The sequence below is a fragment of the Orycteropus afer genome, unplaced genomic scaffold (assembly GCF_000298275.1).
Source record: "Orycteropus afer afer isolate SDZICR_OR568_19922 unplaced genomic scaffold, OryAfe1.0 scaffold00013, whole genome shotgun sequence".
Classification (NCBI taxonomy): domain Eukaryota; kingdom Metazoa; phylum Chordata; class Mammalia; order Tubulidentata; family Orycteropodidae; genus Orycteropus; species Orycteropus afer.
In genome coordinates this window covers 2,314,022-2,337,575 of record NW_006921600.1, presented here as the reverse complement: position 1 = coordinate 2,337,575, position 23,554 = coordinate 2,314,022, and the positions used below count along the sequence as shown (strand labels likewise).

At 36.8% G+C, this 23,554-nt stretch overlaps 1 protein-coding gene across 1 annotated transcript in view; it reads right to left on the bottom strand.

Moving 5' to 3' along the window:
- The window catches only part of GPATCH2 (G-patch domain containing 2), a 283,303-nt gene that overhangs the window by 3,723 nt on the left and 256,026 nt on the right, over nt 1-23,554 (bottom strand). The window contains exon 9 of the mRNA XM_007952496.2: nt 11,523-11,611. Within this exon, the coding sequence (XP_007950687.1) occupies nt 11,523-11,611 (89 nt within the window). The remainder of the gene's footprint in view (nt 1-11,522; nt 11,612-23,554) is intronic.

The following is a 23,554-nucleotide window of genomic DNA, read 5'->3' as shown; positions in this document are numbered from 1 at the left end:
CCAGGATTTCCAATTTTGATTCCTTTCCAAATCATTGGCATTGGTAGCAGGGCACCATCTAGTTCTTCTGATCTTAAGAGTAGTGAAGGCTGTGGTCCCCATGATCCATCATATCCTTGGACTAATTGTTTCCATATGAGTATGATTTTCCTCACTCTTCTTTGCTCCAGATGAGAGGAGACCAATAGTTGCACCTTAGATGGCAGCTCTAAAGCTTTTAAGACACCAGTCACTACTCACCAAAGTAGGATGTAGGACAAAAGTTTTATGAACTATGTTGTGCCAATTGAGCTTGATGTCCCCCAAGACCTTGGTCTTGAGCCTGTAGGCCCCATGATTCTCTCCCTTAAAGTGCTTGGTTGTCACTGAGAAGCTATTCCAATGCTGTCCCCTGTTGATTCTATAATGTATATGGGTATTTTTGTAGCACAAATATAAGAATGTAAGATATGTAAGAATATCTTTAGCCAAATCTATCCATGGTCACAGGTATATTCCTGGTTACCTACCCACAACTGATCTTCTCACTTGTCTATGCATTTACTCAGTGTTTGCTGCCACTGGTGATGCAGTATTGCACATGTAATATTTGTCTCTGTTGTCTGTATCTTTTGTGCACATTTCTGTGTCTTCCTTTTTCCTATTGTCATTGTGCTGGTCACACACTTTTGTAATAATGCCTTTCCCTTCACCCAAATCAACACATGACTACAGAAAAATTCCTGATTAAAATTATTTACCATTTGATCAGGGCAAAAGAAACATATATACAAAGATTGTAAGTTTCTAATTAGAAAATGTATTAAAGTCTAAATATATCACCTGATCCTAAGTGTAAGCTAGGGTATAAATATTATACTTTATATCTATATCTATATAATTCAGGATACATTTACATTTTATGTATATACATAAGTATATATAAGTAAGCAAATTTAAAACCTGGATCTCTTAGTTACAAAAACTAAGAAAAGCCTTTAGTCAAAAATCTTGCTTAAGCAGCCATCTAGATGTAATGATGGGTTTCTCTTCGTCCAAGCAAAGAAAAATGAAGAAAACCAAAGATGCATGGAAACAATTAGTCCAAGGGACTAGAACACCATATAACCCACAGCCTACATGATCACGAGACCAGAAGAACTAGATGGTGTACCTGGCTACCACTGTCTGCCACTTGAAGGGGGATCAGTGCAGGAGATCCTGGATGGAATGGAAAAATAAAACTCAAAGTCATAAAAAATAAAAGACCAGGTTTGGTGGTCTGATAGAGCCTGGTGAGACCCCTGAGACTAGGAGCCATAGTCTCCTAGTTATCCTTCATGGCTGGGGCTGAACTCACTCCTGTGGATTCCAGCCAAACAATAGACAGGCCTATGGGGTGAATGTTTACATCAGGTGGATACACTCCTTAGAATGATCAATTGTCAGAGAACAGAGGGCAGTGTTTGCACATGGAAGACAGCTCGGTGGGTGGGAATGCATGGGAGGGAAGGACACAGGGAAGAGGTAACTACAAGGAGAAAGTGAGAAAAGAGCTGTTACACTGTGGGGAATTGCAGTCAATGTCATGAAACAAAATGTGTATGAACTGCTGTATGGAAAATGAATTTCCTCTGTAAACTTTCACCCAAATCACAATAAAAATGTAAAGAAAGAAACTGAGGGGGAAAAAAAAAACTTGCTTAACATAATAATAAAAATGTCACGAAGATTTTACTTTGAAATTTTGAGGTGGCAACCAAGACAGACCTCCAAGAAAGATTAAGGTATGTAATTTTTTTTTTTCTGAATAGCTCCTGATCATGTATTTCAGGTTAAACTGTACATTGGCATTTGGTCCCATATCCCTGATTTTTCAGTGATTGCCATGAATTAATTTAATTCCATCTGTAAACTGAAATCAGATCAGAGGGCTAATGCTGCTCCAGGCTACACATCTGTTTAATCATATTTTCGATATAACAGCTTGCAGAAGTTCAGGTTTAAAATGTGCTTAATATTTAAGAAAAAAAAATGAGGCCAATTTAAAAGATTTCTGCAACTGCTAAAGTGTGGTCATTTCTCAGTTCTAAAGTAGACAGCAAATGATAACTGATTCACTATCACAATTTAAAAATATTGGTATTTCAAGCATGGAATGACCACCCTACTCCTATGCTTGTGTTTTTATACAGGTGGAAAAGAGTTCATTCTCTCTCATCATTTTTAAATGCTGATTTCATTTCTCTTTATAATAAAAATAACAAAATAAAGCATTGCCTTGTACTTAGAGGGGGGCAAAAAAAAAAAAAAAAAAAGAGGAACATTTAATTCCTCAAATGCTATATATCCTTTCATACACAGAAACCTCTGAAAAAGCAGTGCCCTTTCTACACAATATTAAAACAAAACAACTTTTTGTGGAAAATAATTCTAAAGTGAGATCTGCTGTTGGTCTCTCATCCTTCTTATGAGATTAAGATTTGTGAGTGGAACAGCTCAGTCTCAATACAGTATAACACAACCAATGTTTCCTTTTTGCTTCTCACAGTGCTAAATCCTTTAAGTCCTTTCTAGAAGTCTCTCCTCCTGCTTGGGCAATTTTCGTAATACCCAGCCTGCCAACGCTTCCGCGTGCTCGCCCTCCAGCCCTCTCTATGCTGGATCTCCTATGTCTATTACAGCAGAGTCGGTCCTTTCCCCTCAAATCTTACAGAGTATTGTGGATGGTAATTCACTTGCATAATTGGCTCAAGAGATGAAAATCTTGTTTCGGCCTCTCTTTGCTGCTAATCTATCCAGCTGACTGCAAGCCTAATTGGCAGCTTGTTTAGTAATTTGGCTCCTAAAGTGTTGTATTGATGTTGGATAAACAGCCAATGGAAGGGGAGGTGATACATGCTGCTTTCCAAAGAACAGCTAGTGCACTCCGCCTCTGTGCCTACCTTGTATTCTGAAGGCATTTAATGATTCAACGCTTGCTTTTTCCTTCCCATCCTTTATTCCCTCATTACTTCACTAGCCAGCTGAGGGGAAGGGCTATTGTTATCATTAATAACAGCAGTGCTGTTAAAATTGGTATAATACTATCCTCTGTTCTCAATAACTAATTTAGAGATGCAACTTTCTGATTACTGTTAAAAACTCAAGGAACAGCATTAAGCACAGTTTGCAATGTGAGAAAGTGGTGTTACCACTCTCTGTTAAATGTTTTAATTATTTCATTTTTTAATACAGCAAAACCTCACCAATTCTGGCGATTACATGTTTAATCTGCAATATTGCAACATTTTCAGGTGAATTTTATTAAACAAAAGCAGTTCAAAAAATTTATTGCTTAAGAATATGAGGCACTTATATTTCAAACAATGGAAATTTAATGTAAAACCAGCTTCTTTTATATCCCTTAAGCAATAAAAACTTAGTAGTAAGACTGCAAGACACATCTATTATTGAAATGGTTGGAGAAGGGAGTGTTCTTAATAATAGATACTTTGGTTATATGGAAATATATTTGTTATGCAATTATGAGGTATTAAAGATTATGAATTTTTTTTTTTTTAAATTAACATCTTAAAATAAAACTGTATGGATTCCAAAGGCACACTGGATGTTTATTTGCTATAATAAAATCAGGACCATTTGTGGTGTGCCTACTACGTACCTAGGCATGTATTATGTGTTTGGTGCATGGCATTCATTATCCATAAGGCATATAGCATTCATTATCTCTATCCCTTTTAACAATTATATAAGGGGGGATTATGATAGTCTGCACAGAGGTGAAGTAACTGGACCCATAGACAAGATGAAGTAACCTGACCACACAGTGGGTAATCTAGGATTCAAAGCTTGGTTAGTTCTACTCCAAAAGCCTGTACACTTTCCATGACTTGCAATGCCTCCCACTGTGGGCTAGTGGCAAATAACCATTTATTCTCTTAACTTATATAAACAATAAACAGCACGTATACAATGATGATATACACGGATAACTGAGAATATAATGATGGCTCTATCCCTTAAGGATTACAAATGCTTCTATGTCCATCATTTATTTGATCTTCATTATCAACCTGAAAGTTAAGTATCAGTGTCCCCATTTTATAGATGTAAACTGAGGTTTGGAAAAGTTAAATGCAATTGCCCAAAGTAAACTAGCTGGAAAGTACTCCAGTGAAAACTTGAACTTAGGATATGTGAATACATAGGTTTACTTCTTCTACCAATTAAACACTGAACTTACAATATCATATCACCAATATTTTGTACTGTATCAGTTCTTCTCTTTGTCTTTTTTGTTCTGAGGTTTTATTATAATGTGTGAATTACTGTTGTCAGTTCTGGTCAAGTGAATCCCAACTCATAGTGCCTTCATATATATAGAGTAGAACTGCTCCACAGGGTTTTTAAAGCTGTGATCTTTCAAAATCAGATTATCAGACCTGTCTTCTGAGGCACGTCTGGGTGGGTTTGAACCAACAATCTTTCAGCTAGTAGTTGAGGACTTAACCATTTGTGCTATTCAGGGACTCCACAATATGTGTAGCACAGCTTTGTATTTAATATTTCCTAGGAAGGATGTGAGGACCTCTGGTGGCGTAGTGCCTAAGGCATTTGACTGCTAATCAGAAGGCTGGTGGTTCAAACCCACCAGCCACTCTTCAGAAGGAAGATTGGGCAATCTACTTCTATAGTGATATTGCCTTGGAAACCCAAGGAGGGGTCGCTGTGAGTTGGATCCAACTCGACAGCAGTGAGGTTTTTTTTTTTTGCAATAAGGATGTGTAAGGAGCTCTGGTAGTACAGTGCCTAAGGCATCTGACTGCTAAGCCAAAGGCTGGTGGTTCAAACCCACCAGCCACTCCATGGAAGGAAGATGGGGCAATCTACTAATGTAAAGATTTACTGCCTCAGAAACCCAATTGGGGTTGCTATAATTTGGAATCAACTCAATGGCAGTGACTTTTTTTATTTGTTTTTTAATAAGGGTATGTACTTTTTGCTTATGAAGGCTCATGTTTTTCTTTAGTTATAAAAATTCTCATTTATTACCTTCATTTCTCTATTCCTTTTTCTGAAAGTTCTTTTGGACATATTCTGAACTTCATTCTCCTGCAAATCTCTGAGCCTCCCATATGTTCTCTGTATCTCAATGCTGCATTTTAGGTAGTTTATTCAGAGCTCTCTTACCATTTGCTGTCGTTTCACTTGTATCTAATATGCTGGTTAGTCATCCAGTGAGTTTATACTTTTCAAGATTTTTTCATAATAAATAAAATAATCTCATATTTCTAGTTGGTTAGAAATCAGAGTATTTAGAGTCCATCTGTCTTTTTGTTTTCCTAAATGGCTTACTTTGTTTTAGAATCTGTTGTATTTATAGTTATTTTTTTAGTTCTAGTTTGTGCACTCATCTTCAGTAGAATTGCATTTGTGTGATTCTTTGAGGCCCAGGTTGAAGGCAGGTACCTCTAGAGTGGTTTCCCACTGGAGAGAATAGTTTTTATGTTCATTTTTTTGGCTTAGTATAATTTTCAACTAGAAACCCATGAAGGTATTAGTGGTCATAATCTTCAGAGAGTTTTCTACTTGAAGCCCAGGTAGAAACAAGATTCTCTGGTTTCCCTGTGCCTTATTGTGGATTTTGTTTCTAGTCTACCCTTTTCTGGGATGGGAGCTCTTCAGAGGTTCTCACTTAATAAGGAGCCCTACACCCAGCATCTACCCTTGGCTCCCTTCCCCATGGGACACTAGCAAACACGGTCAAAGTTTTCTGAGACTGACATAAATGTGGGTGGAGGGAGGGGGCTCTTCAGGACCACTCCTGGTTCTGAAAAGTTCCTTTTCTTTCCTGTAATCTCAACTATGTATCAAAATACATGATTTTTACACTTCATTCAGTATTTCTAGTTTTTGTAATTTGGGTATTTGCTTGTTATTTAGTGTGTCACAGTGTCAAAAATGCAATTACCTTTCTATCTAATATTTCTGCTTACTCTTTGTGTAAGGGTTCTCTGTGCTGAAAGACAGTGGTTCTGTTTATTAAGATTCCAACAAAACATGCAACTGAAAGGGAGTCTAGTGGTCTATGTTTGAAGAGGTAAAGTATATATTTCTCTGGCTTTTGCTATATGTTCAGATATAGTCTGGTTTCAAAATTGTAACAATCCAAAAAGAAAAGTCTGCCTGTTTTAAAATCCTAGAAGAGATAAGATCATATGGTCTTTATCAGTGATCATATGGATCCAGAAAATTAAAGCATAACTACTGATAAGATATGATCTAGAATCTACTCGATGGCAGTGGGTTTGGTTTGGTATGGATAAAATAAACTTGGACAAATCTAGCAGCTTGCAATGGAAGCCTGGATACATGGAACATTTCCTGATCATGTTTCCATACGACTTTTAATTAAACCCACATATTAAAAAATTTTCAAAACCAAACCAAACTTACTGCCGTCGAATTGGATCTGACTTACAGTGACCACTCCTTGGGTTTCCGAGGCGGTATCACTATGGAAGGTGATTGCCCAACCTTCCTTCCGAGGAGTGGCTGGTGGGTTTGAACTGCCAGCCTTCTGGTTAGCAGCAGTCAAATGCCTTAGGCACTATGCCACCAGAGTCCCCATCATTATTACTTGCAAACTGTCTTTATTGCACTAAACATTCATAAAGATTATTTTCCTATTGAAATCTCAGTAGGATGTGAAGGAAAATGTAGAAAAGTCAGAAAAACTTCTAAAGCAGTCTTTGTTAACAGCTCACTATGACACCACACAGTCACCGTGGAACATTAACTACACTGGCATATTAAACGTCAGTAGGCACCTCTTTGCATAATTTAAAATGTAAAGAAAAAAGGATGATTCCTTTCAATGAACATTTTTGTGAAGATATTATTTCATTTCTTGCACAAGAGAAAGCAAAATCGTAATGGACAATACTAATTTAGAGTGGACACAATTTTAAAAACCAAAGGGCCAACATATTTGAATTTTTTAACTACCAAACCCTCAGTAAGCTTTGACTTCTACCAAAAACACAGACCATAACCAACATTGCTGTCTTTTTAAAAAAGTGTTAATAATATTCCCCTTATTTTGCTCACTGCTTTTCTTCACCTTTACAGATGACATTTTTTAAACTATAAAATGCATTCTGCCAGCAAACCTCCTTGCTTCAATAGTTTGCAATTTTATAACAGTAAATCTACATCCTTGCGATTGAGACATCTACTATCTTCTGGTATGTGACTTTGAATGAGGCAGGGAACAAGCTATACATTTAAAAATCAATATCTAACGTTATCAATATTCATTTTACTTTGTCAATACAAAACACAAAGGTGAAAGAGCAGTAAATAAGCTAAAGCACTGAAATAAATTTGGTGTCCCTGTCACAATTAATAAATGTTCAACCAATAACATGGCTGACCAGTCTATAGCCTTATTAAGTGACTAAAATTATGCTTCCATGCTGTTGCTAAAACATAGTGAGTAAAATTTTCAATACTCTAATATATAAACATTATCTGATTCTGGGTTATTAATTTCATAGGGTACTTATAATCTTTCTAAAAATTAAATAATAATATTTACTTATACAAAGTCCCTGAATGGTACCAAGAGTTAACACCCTCAACTGCTAACTAAAGGTTGGTGCCTGAAGTCCATCTGGAGGTACCTCGGAAGAAAAGCCTCATGATCTACTTTCTGAAAAACCAGTCATTTGAAAACCACATGAAGTACAATGTTATTCTGACACAGATGGGGCAGCCAAGAATCAGAATTGATTACAACTGATTGTACTGATTTATTTATTTACATAATGTATTAGTGCTCATCTTTAAAGCCACAGATTGTTATAAAAACCCAGTTTGGGATTAGAATGTTAAAGTGTCTAATTATAGCTTTTTCTGAAAACTTTTTCTAGTAAATCCTTTCTAAACCTGCCTTCTCACTGAATAATATTTCACATAAAAATCAGGGGAGTTTATCATACAATATTCAGGCTGTCAGTCTTTTATTTATATTTCAAATGAGAGAGTTAGTGTATTTTTGCAGCTTTGATTTAATGTTGACTAAAGGCACCTGAAAGTATATCTCAAGTCAGTGTGTGTTTTGAGGGGCATGAAGAGATCTGTAAAGTGCCTGGAATATTCTCTTCAAAATAATTCTACATGCTAACTCAACTTCTAAAGTTTACAAATATAAGTAACTCATTATTGTGTGACTATGTTTTAAGAATTTGAAAATTATAATTTCAGAGGCAAAAGGGTCTAGGATTCATAACTAACAACTCATTACCAAAATGTATTCATGCAAAAGCCTTTCTTACTTGAGTTTAGATAATAATCCTCACCTTAGAGTTGATTCATTACTATTAGAAGATATTCCCATTAAAACTGAGGCCTTTGAAACAGCCTCATTCTCTGCCTCTTTGACAGGAACATATTTAAAAATGTCTCTGAAAATGAGGAACATAATCTCCTACTCTGCTGCTTTTTGAGTAAATTAAAAAGAATGTACTAAAAAATACGAGTTTTATTCTTTAAGGAAATGTCTAGTAATAAAATTCAAATCCTTAAACTGAAGAGAATCGCAATGTTTTGAAATAAAGTATCTGGAATATGTCAGTGTGAGCTTAAAGGAAAAAAAATGTTTTAGGCTAAAGTTTAATGTTTATATCTATACTCAGTATAAATGATTTTCTCTGATGCTACTGAGTTGTAACATCGAAATCACCTTGTAGAAATAATTATATTATTCTCTCCTCAGCCATTATGCGTTTCCTTTTCACTTCCCATATGTTCAGAGTGTTCAGACCTGACCTCAGTATTCTCTTTTCCTTATAGCTGCCACTAAGGTGCTTTACTGGTATATGCCTAAGATTGGTCTTGTCGTGTTTCTGTCACTAATGCTTGAATCACTGAAAGATAAGAGAAGTCAGGGGACCATTGAACTAGAATATGAATATTAAAGAATTCTACAGAATACCTGCTTTATGAGAGATCTGAATTGAGGAACTTGTCACATGTATTTGATCTAAAATGTAGCTGTAAGTTCCTGTATCAAAAGACGTATTAGAAGTATTTTAATGAATATTCTTTTCCTCAATATAGCAGTATCTAGCTAAACCTTCAATATTACAACATATAATAGTGGATTCCAGTAAACATATACAATAGGACAGTCTTCACACATATATTCTCATAAAGAGGCATAAGTACACCATCATGGGAAGAAAGTGGGTTTAGGAGTCACACAGACCTAGGTGTGAAGCCTCATCTGCCATTCAATAATTATGTCATCGTAGGTGGCTCACTTTACACTTCCCTCAATCTTACCTTTAAGATCTGTAAAATAATAGTTAGGGAGCTCTGGTGGTATAGTGCCTAAGGGATTTGACTGCTAACCAGAAGGTTGGTGGTTCAAATGCACCAGCCCCTCCTCGGAAGGAAGAATGGGCAATCTACTTCCGTAGTGATATGGCCTCAGAAACCCAAGGAGGGGTCGCTATGAGTCGGACCTGATTTCATGGCAGTGAGTTTGGTGAGGTAGTTCACCTAACACTTCCCTTAATCTGACCTTTATGATCTGTAAAATAATGCTAACAGCACCTAGCTCATACAATTGTTGTAAAGACACTTCCTGTTCTATAGTAGGTACCCAATAAACTCAATGTTGTCGAGTCAATTCGACAACCCCTTCTTAGGTTTCCAAGACGGTATCTCTACCTCTCTTCCTTCCGAGGAGTGGCTGGTGGGTTTGAACTGCTAGGCTTCTGGTTACAAGTCAAATGCCTTAGGCACTACACCACCAGAGCTTCTAGGTACCCAATAAGTGGTAAATATAATTCTACAAACACACTCTACATATAGGTGTTTCCTATTTCTAAATCCTGACAAGTTGATATAGCTAGGAGAGGAAGATCAGGTATTATACCTACAACTACACACAGAATTTCACAATGTACTTCCTTTTAGGGGACAACTACATTAGAATGTCTCAATTTTAAGTTATTCTTCAATTTTCTAGTGCTGAAGTATGAAACCAAACCAAAAAACAAACTCACTGCCCTTGAGTCAGTTCCGACTCATAACGACCCCTCCTTGGATTTCCAAGGCAGTATCACTATGGAAGTAGAATGTCCAGTCTTCCTTCCAAGGAGTGGCTGGTGGATTTGAACCGCCAGACTTCTGGTTAGCAGTCAAATGCCTTAGGCACTATGCCACCAGAGCTCCTAAACCCACTGCCATCAAGTTGAATCTGATTTGAGCATTAACTACACTGGCATATTAGATTGCACAACCTTCCTTCTGAGGAGTGGCTAGTGGGTTTGAACCTCCAGCCTTCTGGTTAGCAGTCAAGTACCTTAGGCACTATGCCACCGGAGCTCCAGGTCCCCTAAATAGAGAAAGAACATAAATGTTACATCTTTTATTTACTTTGAATTCCCCATGCCAAAAAAGCAAAACACTTTTTTCCTCTCACCGCTTTCTCTCTTAATGACAAAATCTTATTTTTATATTCTATAATTAATCATGGGAAGAAAACCACTTTTCCTATAAAAGATTCCCCAAAGTTAAGAGAAAGTTTGCAAATTTGATGGTTAAGGATCCCAGCCAAGGCTGTTACTTGTTGTAACTGATCAAGTCAAGTTCTGGAAACATTTTCTCATAGCCAGAATTTGCTGCATCACAAATGCATTACGGTTAACCACTGTTTATTCGTGTGTAAGTGTCTACATTTTAATCCCCAGTTGGCTTCTTCCTATCACTGATATTTATAGGTGTCTCCCTTACCAATGGTCTTGCACAAGAGTTTGCAATACATACTAACCTTATTCATATCCTTCACTACTAAGCTAGAGTCTCTACCTCTCCAACAGTGCTTACTTAATGTTCCCTCCAGTCTACAGTGAATTCTTTCTGTCCAGCACTTGTGGTTTTTCTTATTTCCTATGTTCATTAGAATGACATGTCATTAAAATGACATGATTTTTGAGGTGGAAATGATTGGAGATTCTTTATTCTAATGCTCACACCGTCTAAGTGAAAAAAAAAAAATGAAACTAAAATTTTTGTGGAGCTGGGACTAGAAACCAGATTGCCACATTTATAAGCCAGGTTTCCATCTATGACAATATAGGGCCTTGCATTTTAAGGCTGTTGCTATAATTCTGAATTTATTATTATTAATCTCTTCTGGGGTGATTTGCCTTTTCATATCTTTATGCCTTGTTTCCCCAATTAATCTGTAAATTTCTTGAGGTCAAAAACACAGCCTTTGGAGTTTTGTATTCTTTAATACTTCACACAAAGCCTTGCATTTGGACAGGTGTGTAGCAACTATTTAACTGATCACTTGAAAAATCTGTACAAAGAACATGCAATGCATCCTGATATCCAATGCAAATGATTGGTTTTCAATAGTTTCTTGCAACTGTGCCTCTTTTTCAGTGCAAGTGATTAAGAATTAGCTGTATTTTATTCTTGATGATTTACAACTTAACATTTGTTATGTTTTTTTTTTTTACCTGCTGTAGTAGGTCCAGGCAAAGGTGCAGCTTTTCTTCTCCGTTTGATATCTCCTGTGCATAAGGATCCTAAATGCATGCTTGTTTGCCTACAAGTAATTATTAGAAAAAACTATTAACAAAGGAGGAAAAAAAATGACACATAAATACACAGCTTGTATAATCTGAACCTAAATCAAAACATTCTCAACAAAGATAGAGCTGCATAGTAAAACCACCAATCTTGTTTATATCGAAACATAATTACGTTTGTTGACAAGCGTTCAGCAGCTAAATGCACCATCATAAATTGTTACTGGAATGAATAATATAAAAGGAATGCTTTTTAATTTTCAAAACTGGCAATCTTTCTGGCTCAACATAAAATCAAGCACTGTTGCTTCTGACAGGAAAATAGCTAAGATTAATTATCTAAAGAGATCACAATATTGTTGCTAGGTTATCAATTGGTTACTAATGCTTTACTGTCAGAACAACATTTATTACAGGAAAAGTATGATCAATTTCTTTTAGGATACTATGTGGCAGTAAATTCTCTTAAAACATGTAAAACAGATAGAAGGAAAACAGTGATGTTCTTCCTTATAACTCATATGATTAGAATTCTTTAATTATTTATTAGCCAGGTGAGGAAACATCATTTGAATGAGATAATGCTGGTCAACTGAAGGTAGCTGCTAAACAGGCTACCTTGGTATTGGGATATATTTGCAAGACATGATATAGAAGGACTGAGAAGTGGATCTTTTGCTGTCCTTGCAGCTAATTAGAATTAGATTTTTCTGTCTAATCTTGGATACTTAGAAAGAGTTTGGTGAAAAAACAGAAGTGGCTCAATTGGAAAGTAAGAAAAATACAAAGATGGAACAGATTTAAAGTCTTCAAACTTTTCAAGATTACAAAAGGTCTGTGTTTATTTACTCCCAGATCGTAATGCCTAATGTGGGGTTGGGATAGGGCCTGAGGATCAAGAAGCAGAAATAAATGAAGCAGATTTATCATTACCACATGCTTTTTCAGTAATTTTTGGAGATATCCTGAGGCTGAATAGGACTTCATTAGAAAACAACCCAATTATAGAGAAATAAATAAAAATTAATTCAAAAGTAAAAAATAAGATGTATATTTATATACATATTAAGATGTCTAAAGATAATGAAAAACTAGTGCTAAGGAGTAAATTACTTCAAATGTAGGTTCTATGTATTAGGCACAAAGTGAAATTGAATTATGATCTGGATAATCTAAGGGGTATAAGCAGCCAGATAAATATACCATAAAATTCTATCAAGACAGCAAACATATGTGGGTTATTTGTCTAAATTATATGTACTTTTTCTGTGATAGATTGTTTTATTCTATAACAGAAAAAAGAAAAGTAATTTATATTCATTAAAAATATATTTTTTAATTAGATCATTTAGTTAGTGACTAACTTTGCTCTGCGCTAAAATATATGTCAAAACGTCCATTAACATAAGTAACTCTAAACTCTTTATTGGGTTTTGAGGAGTGGTCTTGGCTCACAATGTCAAGAAATATGGATAGTTACCACTTTGTCTACCTTTTAAACTGTACAGGAATTAAATCTTAAAATCAAAATTATAGAGAAAATTTTCATTCATGGACTCAACCATTGTTTGTGAGTATCTACTACGACCTTGGCAAAATATTCCACAGTGCCACTGAAAGTGAGGAGGGTAGGAAAGAAGAGAAGGAAGTCACAAAGGAAATGGAACATTAAATTCCTATTATTGGAAGAGTTTAAACACCGTGTAGGGTGGTAAAATCATAAATATATGAAATAACTAGGGAGGGAAGTAGTGGTGTGGCAGGCACAACCAACTTTATTAACCATTATTAGCAGTTACAGTATTTAGTCCTTATAACAATTCTAAATATGTTGTATTGAACATACTTTTTATTTTCCTTTTCAAAATTTTCCAAAAGAGAAAATATTTCAATGGAAAATTATGCATTTAGACCACACCCTTCCAGGTTATTTGATTCTGATTCAACAGGAGCTTTTTTTACAACTCTAAATTGTAGCTAACTCTAAGTAATGCAAATTCTTATCCACAGACATGTACACGAATTCTTTCCACTAGAGGGACACTATAGGGGTCACTGTAAGTCAGAATCAACTTGATGGCAGTTAAGTTTGGTTTTGAGTTTGAGAGGGACAAACTTGCCTCTCTGGAAAAATCAGTTTGGCAGCCATTTGCACATTCATTTCAATACTTCTTTGCTCCATATAAGGAGCTCTGGTGGTACAGTGGTGAAAGCATTTGGCCGCTAACCAAAAGGTCAGTGGTTCAAATCCAGCTACTCTGTGGGAGAAAGATGAGGCAGTCTGCTTCCATGATTGACAGCCATGGAAACTCCACAGAGTAGTTAAACTCTGTCCTACAGGGTTACTGTGAGTCGGAATCAACATGAAGATAGTGAGTTTTTGGTTACTCCACATAAATCTGCTCCTTGGATTTTTCCTCTGAACTACTTATAAATATCTACCTGGTTCCCTCATTAATTCATCACCTGTTGCTGTTGTTGTTATGTGCCATTGAGTCGGACCCAACTCATAACAACCCCTCCTTGGGTTTCTGAGGCAGTATCACTATGGAAGTAGATTGCCCCATCTTCCTTCCAAGGAGTGGCTGGTGGGCTTGAACTGCCAGCCTTCTGGTTAGCAGTCAAGTGCCTTAGGCACTATGCTACCAGAGCTCCCAATTCATCACCTAAACTGAATTATTTTATATGCTCATTTTATATCTGTTTTAAGAGTTATGATTTTACCTGTTGCAAATGACTATCCTTCAACATGCCCGACTCCTCTAGAAACCTCTCTCTAACAGAAGACTAAAGTTTACCTTTCAGAATTATTAGGAACAGCTCAGGAGGAGGGGAAACTGCCACTCTGAAAACAGGAATAAACTGGGGGTCTGAATTCTGAAGACCAGGACTTCCATTACTGAGCTGCAACATCTAACCCACAGACTGTGTTTCTGATCCTCTTGCTAAAACATAGTAAGTATTCTTACAGTTTAAGCCATTGCTGGTTCTGGTTTTATATATCTATTGCTGAAAGTATCCCTAAGTGATCAAGAGTGTGTTCTGGTCAGAGAATTATGAGAAGTTCAGGATGTCTGGAGAGCTATGCTTGAGGGAAGGGATAATATAAGAAGACTGGCTAAGGAAGCTGGGGCTGGAACACAGAAGACATATATGTCATAGAGACACACCCCAGGAGGATGTTTGTACTTTATAGTGGATGCACACAGTCTTTAAAGGTCTTACAGTAGGAGAGAAAGCAGACCAGATTCATGGAATGTTGGTAGGGAGCTCAGATGGGCAGGGTTGAAACTGAAGACAGGGAGCCATCTAGGTTTGTAATAGTCTAGGCACACATTTCCTCCCAGAATATTCACCTCAGTAATAATAAGTAAAGAATACAAAGCTGTTAGTACACTGACTGGTTACTCAGTTTGTGTTAATGTATATGGGTAAGGAGGTGGGTAGGTGTGGAACTGCAGTCAGTAAGTGATCATATTTCTGGATTATTTTTTTAAAAATGAAGCCTGCTTTATCACTTTCAGATGCATTTAAAGCTCAAGCTAAGCTAAAAAAAATTATTAGTGTCTCTTAGGAAATACATTTTTAGAAATAATTAGGAGAAATAATTGAGTCAAAACATAGAAAGTGCTCATTGTGACTATTAATATTGTTGGTTTCTACTTCCATTGTTCTTGCGCTAGTTGTATATAATTGGAGTCTTCGAATTACATTAAAACCACTCTCTCAAGTCATTTTTATCTTTAAAACTTTATTATTATTATTTACACTATTCAACATGTGGTTAAGAAGGCCTCTTTACAAAGAACAAACTTCAGAAACAACTCCCTTTTCTAAACCTCTTTCTCATCCACTGGACCAAAAAGTCTCTTTTGAGTATCTTTGCAGAACAAATAATAATAACATTTTCACTCAACTCTTCTCCCCAACTCACAACACAGATACATAACAGATGAGACAAATGTTCAAGGAAAAAAAGGTAAAGTTAATAAAGTCAGAACATTGAACTCGAAGACCTGAGCCATAAGAAAAACAGCTAGCTGTATTTTAGTAATTCTATTAAGAATTGACTATCTGCTACAGCACATCGAGAAATCTGGATTATTGATCGGTAAGATTACCCCGTTTAGGCTTGCTCTCCTTCCTCCTTTTCTTCAGACAGGTGCACTGGAGTTACTACAATTAACGCTAAGTAAGGTTTACTCTGTTAATGTTGTCACTCTTAATGTAAAACATAGCAGTTATTTTTTAATTTAAAATCAATGAACGTCTGAAAGGCAGTCTTGCTTCTTCAGTATAAATGACTCGTTTGTCTTTGTAAAGCAGAACACCCGGCTTACCACTCAAGGTGATAGTATTTTTTTGTCTGATTTTTGTTGTGGGGTTTTGAAGAACAATTTATTATTCTATGAACAGATCCTCAATTATTAAAAAATACTGTTGAGATCCTTTTGTAAGGTGCTGTAAGGAAATTACCAGTCAACTCTATCAGTATCTTTGTTTCAGTTAGCTTTGCTTGGGGAGGAAAAAAAGGGACAGACCAAGATGTTCTCAAACAAATGTATATTTTTAAAGGGAAAGGATAAAGAAATAAGGTTCTTTCATTAGAATTGAGCACTGTCAGTTACCATTTTAAACATGGTTTCCCATATATTAATTTTGAAAAATTTCCTACTACATGTTAGAGAAGCAGAAATCAAAAAGAAGGGTCTTGTCTTTCTTTTTTTTTTTTTAACTGATTTCTCTTGGATTATTCCATTGTTTGCTGCAAGCTAGTCTTTAAAATGGTGTGAAGACAGGAAGCTGGGTGTTTTTACTGGAGGAAATATAGTTAAAACAAACAAACAAAAAACCCAATCAGGGAAAAAAATGTAGTAAGCACCGCCTTGCCTGAAAACTTGGCTTTTGACATGGAGTTGACAAGGACTGAAGCAGGCAGTGTCAAACAGAATAATTTTAAAGAGAAGACAATAGGAACTTGTCTCTTCATCGAATGCACTTACAAACAGAGGCTTTTCAGAGAATTAGACCTAGTTAAAGCTGCCCCCTGGAAAAAATGTGTTCCCAAGCAGCCTCCAACAAGCTGGAGAGGAGAGACAAACAGATGTGACTATGGTCCCTGGCATTTGGCAAGAACACTCACTGTCAGTTAGAAAAATATAGGCCTGGACAGGGCATCAGCTGCACCAAAAGGAACCAAGTTTGCAGTGTCATTGGAGGAGCAATGCGTGGCATAGAGAAGTACAGGGGGCTGGAAAACCCTGCCTGGTGTGAATGTCCTCCACTAGATCAAACACTCCCTATCCGTGTGTCAATGTGTCTCAACATATTAAATTGAGCAAGTAAACATCAGTATCCAGCTCTTTTTCCTTCTGTAACAAAATGCACATCTAGTATCAAGTACTTTCAAGCATAAGTATGTCCTAACTACTTAGGACAACTGCATTACATCATTAACAGTTTTTTTTCTTTCAAAGTCCCCTCATGTACACAGTCTGCTTGGACACTCATAACCCTTTGTGTTTGGTGTGGTCACTCACCCCCGGCCAGTTCTTGGCTCTGCCACCCCTTCTCTCTCTCTGGCTTTGGTCATTTTGACTCCACTTTCTGCCTCAATCCCATTCACTGACCTTTGCAAGCAGTGATGAAAGTTTTAATCAGTGCACTGAACTCAGTGCTTGTTTCTTAGTAACTGGGTTCTTGACTTATGCTGGACTTACTCATTCAATGAACCCCTAGGCCTCAGTCCTTTTAGAACTCGATCCTTGCCTGGGCTGCCCCAGTTGCTAAAATTATGGCCCTAAAATGCAACTTAGGCTTTCCTAGCAGGTCATTAGTGTCTCTACCTCTGCCTGCCTCACCCTCGCCCAAGCAGCATCAGCTGTTCCTGGTTATCAGCCCCATTCACTGCCTACTTGCCCTGGACAAAGGAGTTCCGGTAGCACAGTGACTAAGGCATCTTAACTGCTAACCAGAAGGTTGGGTGGTTCAAACTCACCAGCCACTCTGTGGAAGCAAGACAGGGCAATCTCCTTCTATAAAGACGTACCACCTCAGAAAGCCAATGGGGGTTGCGATCGATTTGATAGCATTGGGTTTGTTTGGTTTTTGTCCTGCTACTTTGTTGATTAATCTCTCATTGTCTGAGGGTCCTCCCACTCCATAGAGTGATCTGTCGGCCTGCTGTCCTCGCCACCAACCTCAGATGGATCTGCTCAGCCAGTGGCCTTTCTGCCTCTGTCACAGGGTGAGTTGACACCTACTTCTTTCCAGTCTGCTTAACCTTGTAATGGTGGCTGCTATTGAACTCAATGCAACATAACACAATCTGTCTGTCAGCCTGCTGTCCCCACCACCAACCTCAGATGGATCTGCTCTGGCAGGGACTCTTTCACCTCTGTCACAGGGTGAGTTGAGACCTACTTCTTTCCAGTCTGCTTTACCTTGTAACAGTGGCTGCTATTGAAGCTGGTGTTTATTTCTTGTCTGTGTTTATTATGTGCCAGGTCCTGGGCTAAGCAACTCTGCATTCTTGTAGCTCCCAGTCTCCTGATGATGGTGAGGAGGCACCACTGTGTTCCAGGAGGCATCTCTGGGAGCTCCAGGACATGGGTGCATGGCTGCTGTTGCCCTTCCTGTCGAGAATTCTCCTGACTCCTCAAATCAGTGCCAGTGTGGCTGAAATGTAGTGGTCAAGAGAGACAGACAGATGGTGGAGGTGAGGTGGAAGCTTTTAGGTAGGGAACATACCTGATGAAATCATGTACAAAATGTATGTCTGCACACCATACGAGCAGGAGGTCACAGTTTAATTCCAATTCTAACCTACTAACAGAGAAGGTTACCAAGCAGCAGATGAGGCCGATTTATAATTGCTTCTAACCTAAGATAGAAAATACCTATCTTAAAATTTCTCTGGAATATTTAAAATATTCTGTGCACTTAGGCCACCTTTCCTAATCATAACATCACCAACAATAATTTGATAACGTAAGTCTTAAAAAAGCCTCATCCAAAAACCTTTAGCCAAAAAGCAACCCTGCCCCTATGAGCCTGCTTTACTTTTCTTCATGGTACAATATACCAATAAATGAATGAACAATATGCATTTATGTTTGTTGAGAGGTATGGAAGGCTGAGTAACAAAATGCTGATGATTATCATCTCTATGTGGTGTGGGAATTTTCTTCATTTTTTTATCTCTCATTATTATTGAATTGTTTTTTGCAATAAACAAAAAAAAAAAAAGAGAGATTTTTGACTAAAGGAATTAGAAAACAGAAAAACAATGGAATTAAGACATGTCAGTGGATTTGGTAGTGGAAGTTTTCTTTGTTAAAGAGACAGTGAAGCTTTTCATACTAGAGTGGGACTATTCCAGCTCTAGGTTCTGTTGGCTTCATCTGCATTTGGGATGAGTCAGAAACTGCTCCCCGTGACTCCAACATTTCTGTTTCCCTACTAGCTCTTTGATTAAGCATACCTGTCACCATATTTGTCAATGTTTAAGAAGTATTTTTTACCAACAGTGGATATTAAATTCTCTTTGTCTCAATTCCCTTACCTGCAAGGGCTATGATTACAATATACTTATCTTAAAGGTTTTCTGAAAATTTTATTTAGAAATCATTCATGTAAACCATTTGGAACAGAGCCTGTACATCATAAGCAATAAATGACAATGTTATTAATCCTACTACTATTATCATTCCCATTTTACAGATGATGAGCTCAGTGCATAGAAAAGTTAAATAATTTTTCCATAGTCACACAGTTAAGTCCAGAAAATGGGTCCAGCAAGACTCTTTATGCAAAGGCTCACAGTGATATTTGAGAACACATAGAATGTTTAAGGCAAATGCAAAGCTATGCTGGAGTAGGTCTCTTGGTCGATAGCAGAATGTGGTAAATGGTGGGCTTAGAAAAGGTTTCTTAGTGTTTTGCTGTTTGTCTCTGATGCAGAATTTGCCGGACTTTGATGGTAGGCATTATGTGTTACCAGCCTACTCAGAAGAATGCTTAGTTCACATTGTCATTGAAGGCACGCCAAATAAATCCAGGATAGCACAATTTTTGACATGTAGACATCATCAATATGCTGCAATAGGGAAATAATTATGGTTGTTTCTAAATGATGAATGTTTCATTTTCTTTTTGTAGTTAATAGAAAGATTAAATTTATTTTTAGTGCTTGATTCTGCTTGCATTTAAAGCAGAGCATGTAAGAATAAAATACATGTTTTCATTTTGAAAACTCAATGAAAACCTACAGGAGCTGCTCCTGCAAGTCTGAAACCCAACAGCATTCTCAGGTCAGTCCATTAATACACAGATTTTCCGTTGGCCATCTCCAAGTACTTCCTATGTCAAAGATTTTTTTCTTCTTTCATACAGGATACTCCATACTTTATCTAAAGCCCAAAGTGACTGCTATTCTATCATTTCTTATGTGTGTTAATAGACAGACACTTCTATATCTCTAAACAGGTCATTTAAACAGTTTTTCTTTTTGTACCTCTTCATTATTTCACACAAATAATACCAGAAAAGCAGTGAATGCTTCATGCAATTCAAATAGTAATTAGAATTTCTTAAGTATGACAATGAGGAAATTCTCACATTTGGAGGGATGTAAAATTCTCCATAGAATAAATTATTCAACAGGGTTTCTCAAAAGCTACTTGGGGGAACTGTTGCTTTATCTTAGCTTACATGGTGCTTTCTTTATTTGCCCAATACATTCAGATTTTTTTTTTTTTTTTTAAAGAACTGCTAGTAATGAAGGCCATTATAGCACTCTCTTCTACCCATTTCAAAAAATTTACTTTCCACGTTGTTAGTTCTTCTACCCATCTCTGAGAGTCTGTTCTTTCTCTCTTCAATGTTCAGTGGTGTACTCTGGTCTAAACATTCTTTTCTTTAAACTTCCCTAACATCTCAGCACCATTCCAAGTGCTTCTTGCTATATTCAGACTTCAATTTGTATATATCTCTCTTGTTACATCTTACCAATGGTATGGCTTTGTGTTTGCTTTCAATGTAGAGCAGAGGGGCCTGACAGTTAAATACATACTGAAAACAACTTGAGGCCAACAACAACGTCTAATTCCCAGAATCTAGCTTTGCTTCAATCACACATTAGGAGAACAATAAATGTTTATTGAACTAAAATGAATCAAACCACTGTAAAAATTATTGCCTCAACATTTCATTTGGCAATCAATCATGCATTTTTATAACACTTCCACTTTCTTGAACTGTTATTTAAATTCACTTAAAAACATTCTTTTAACAGTTAACACATCTTGACTATCAACTATTCTACTAGGTACTAAACAAAATACAAAGAGTAAGATAGTGCCCCTCCTCAAAGAGCTCATAGCCTAATATAGTAAACACAGACAAACAAGAAATTACATTACAATGTAATAAGTCCACAGGGCTACAGTAGCAGACCATCTCTTTTGGAAAACTGAGGAAAATTCATTTCGCCTGAGTTCAAATTTGAATATTGTCTCTCCAAGCAGAATATAATATGTTTGAGGCATCTTGGAGTATTCTTTTATTCGTCACATCATAGTACCTAGGAAACAGTATGGACTTAGTAAACTGATATTGATTTAATTTTCTTGATTCCTAACTATAATCATACATTCCTGGAATGTGTTTATCACTGATTTTGGTATGGAGTTGCAATGATCAGTTTATTATAATCTCCTTAAAAATAAAGCTAATATTGATTCTTAGAAGAGACAAAAAGTTATTCAAAATCACATGAGTCTTGTGGCTATTTTCATGAACCACAAGAACATACATGTCTACATTCTATAAATTGGAGTGTTGATGCTGACAACATCTTGCTTCTTAGAAACACAAAAGGAACATGCAATCAGGATATAGATTCAGATCTAATCCTATCTTCTATCTCAAAATGCTTCCACGAAATATCTCATAGAATGGTATGGTTGCTATTTATCATATCTATTGATAAAGTTATAGGATTTCCTAATATTTCTAGCTTTTGTGAGTGAAGTCCATGTGTTATTCACTGTCATATCCATTTCATCGAGCACAGTACCTGTTATTTGTAGATGCTTATTGAATTGTACTAAATTACTGTATTCCTGTTTTTGATATCTCAGACTCTAAACCAAGCTTTAAGTTCAGTCCTGAGGTAGCATTTTGGAAGAGATATGTGCTCAGGGAATGGGGATTTAAAAGGGCAAGGTGGAGAATATATATGTATACACACACACACACAAACATATATATAATATATACATTTGTGTATATACATATACACAAGTATATAAGTAAAGGGCAGAGTAAAGAATATGTATCTAAAATTTTGGATACATGCTGGTTTCTTACATCTTAAGAGTTTATAACCTGAATTACCAGGCACATCCAAGCTTACTCAATTCTGACTATATATGGGGTATTATGCTAGATGTTTGCACATACTCACTTAATCCTCACAAAAAAACAAAACAAAACAAAAACTATTATATGTCTGAAGAAACTAAGGTCCAGAGACACTGTTACTTGTCCAAGATCACATACAGAAAATGGTTATTTTATTTAAATCAAGGTATGTTTGACTCAAAAGAATTACTTTCCCCGCCTCTACATTACCTCATTTATTTTATTATACTCTATTTAATAAGCTTCTACTGAAAACTTAGCGCACGCCATGCTCTACGACGTAAGACAAGACTGACAAATAGAAAAGAGATAGTGTTCATTTTCTAGGAGTTCAACTCTACTGATCATGTGGGAAAATGACTGCAATCCAATTTTCAAAAAGAATCCAAACCAGAAAGTAAGGGCATTCTAGGCCTTAGCAGAATGTACACACGTGATGTGACACATGTGGGGCTGTGTAAGGACATCATGTTTGGTAAAGTGGAGGGTCAGCAAAAAAGGGGAAGACCCTCATTGAGGGCTGACAGAATGCTGCCATGATAAGCTCAACCATAACAACAATTTTAAGTATGGCATAGGACTGGGCAAAGTATTTTGTTCTGTTTTACACAGGGTGGGGAAGAATCAGAACTAACTCAATAGCACCTAACAACAACAAGCAATTCAATATGGCTGGAGTTTCACAAATATGGAGGGGTGGGTGGAGATGAAGACTGCCTGGATATGTCAAGTTTCAGTGAGCTTAATGAATCTGTCCATTCACAATTATTTTATTTTCTATACAAAAAATAAAATAATTAAGCCACTCATTTGACTGAATTAATCAAGTTATTAACCAAACTGACAAACTAGATTAAACTGGAAAAGACCTAGACCTGCCCATAAATCTCTATAGACATAGTTCTGGATTTTGTTGCACCTGAGCTGGAGTAACAAAGTTACTACTCTAACATAGAGATGGAATCAACTGCAGATCCACTTCCAAGGTAGCTCTGGAAGTTGAGAGGTTTCCCTCATTCAGTAGAGTCTACAACTTACCTGCAGGATTGAGTTGGCAAATATAGGCACAAGAATGAACTCTGTTTTAATGCTGTAAAGTGTCTTGCGACTTTTCTTGCTGAAAGACTAACAGTAATGTCACAATCCTATATGGAGTAATGCATATTGGCTGAGTATAACTGCTACAAAGCAGAGAAAACGTAGCTGCCATTTTTTGTTTCCATACTGATGAAGCAGTAAGTATTGGATATTTTAAGAAAAGGTCAGTGTGATAGTTGGAGTTGTGTGTCAACTTGGCTGGACCACAATTCTGTGTGGTTTAAGCAGTTGTGATGTGGTTATTCCCATGATTATTTGTTGTTGTTGTTAGGTGCCGTTGAGTTGTTTCCGACCCATAGCAACCCCATGCACAGCAGAATGAAAGACCGCCCAAACCCGTGCCAGCTCCACAATCCCTGCTACTCTTGAGCCCGTCATCGCAGCCACCATGTCAATCCATCTTGTTGAAGGCCTCCCCCTCTTTCGTCGACCCTCCA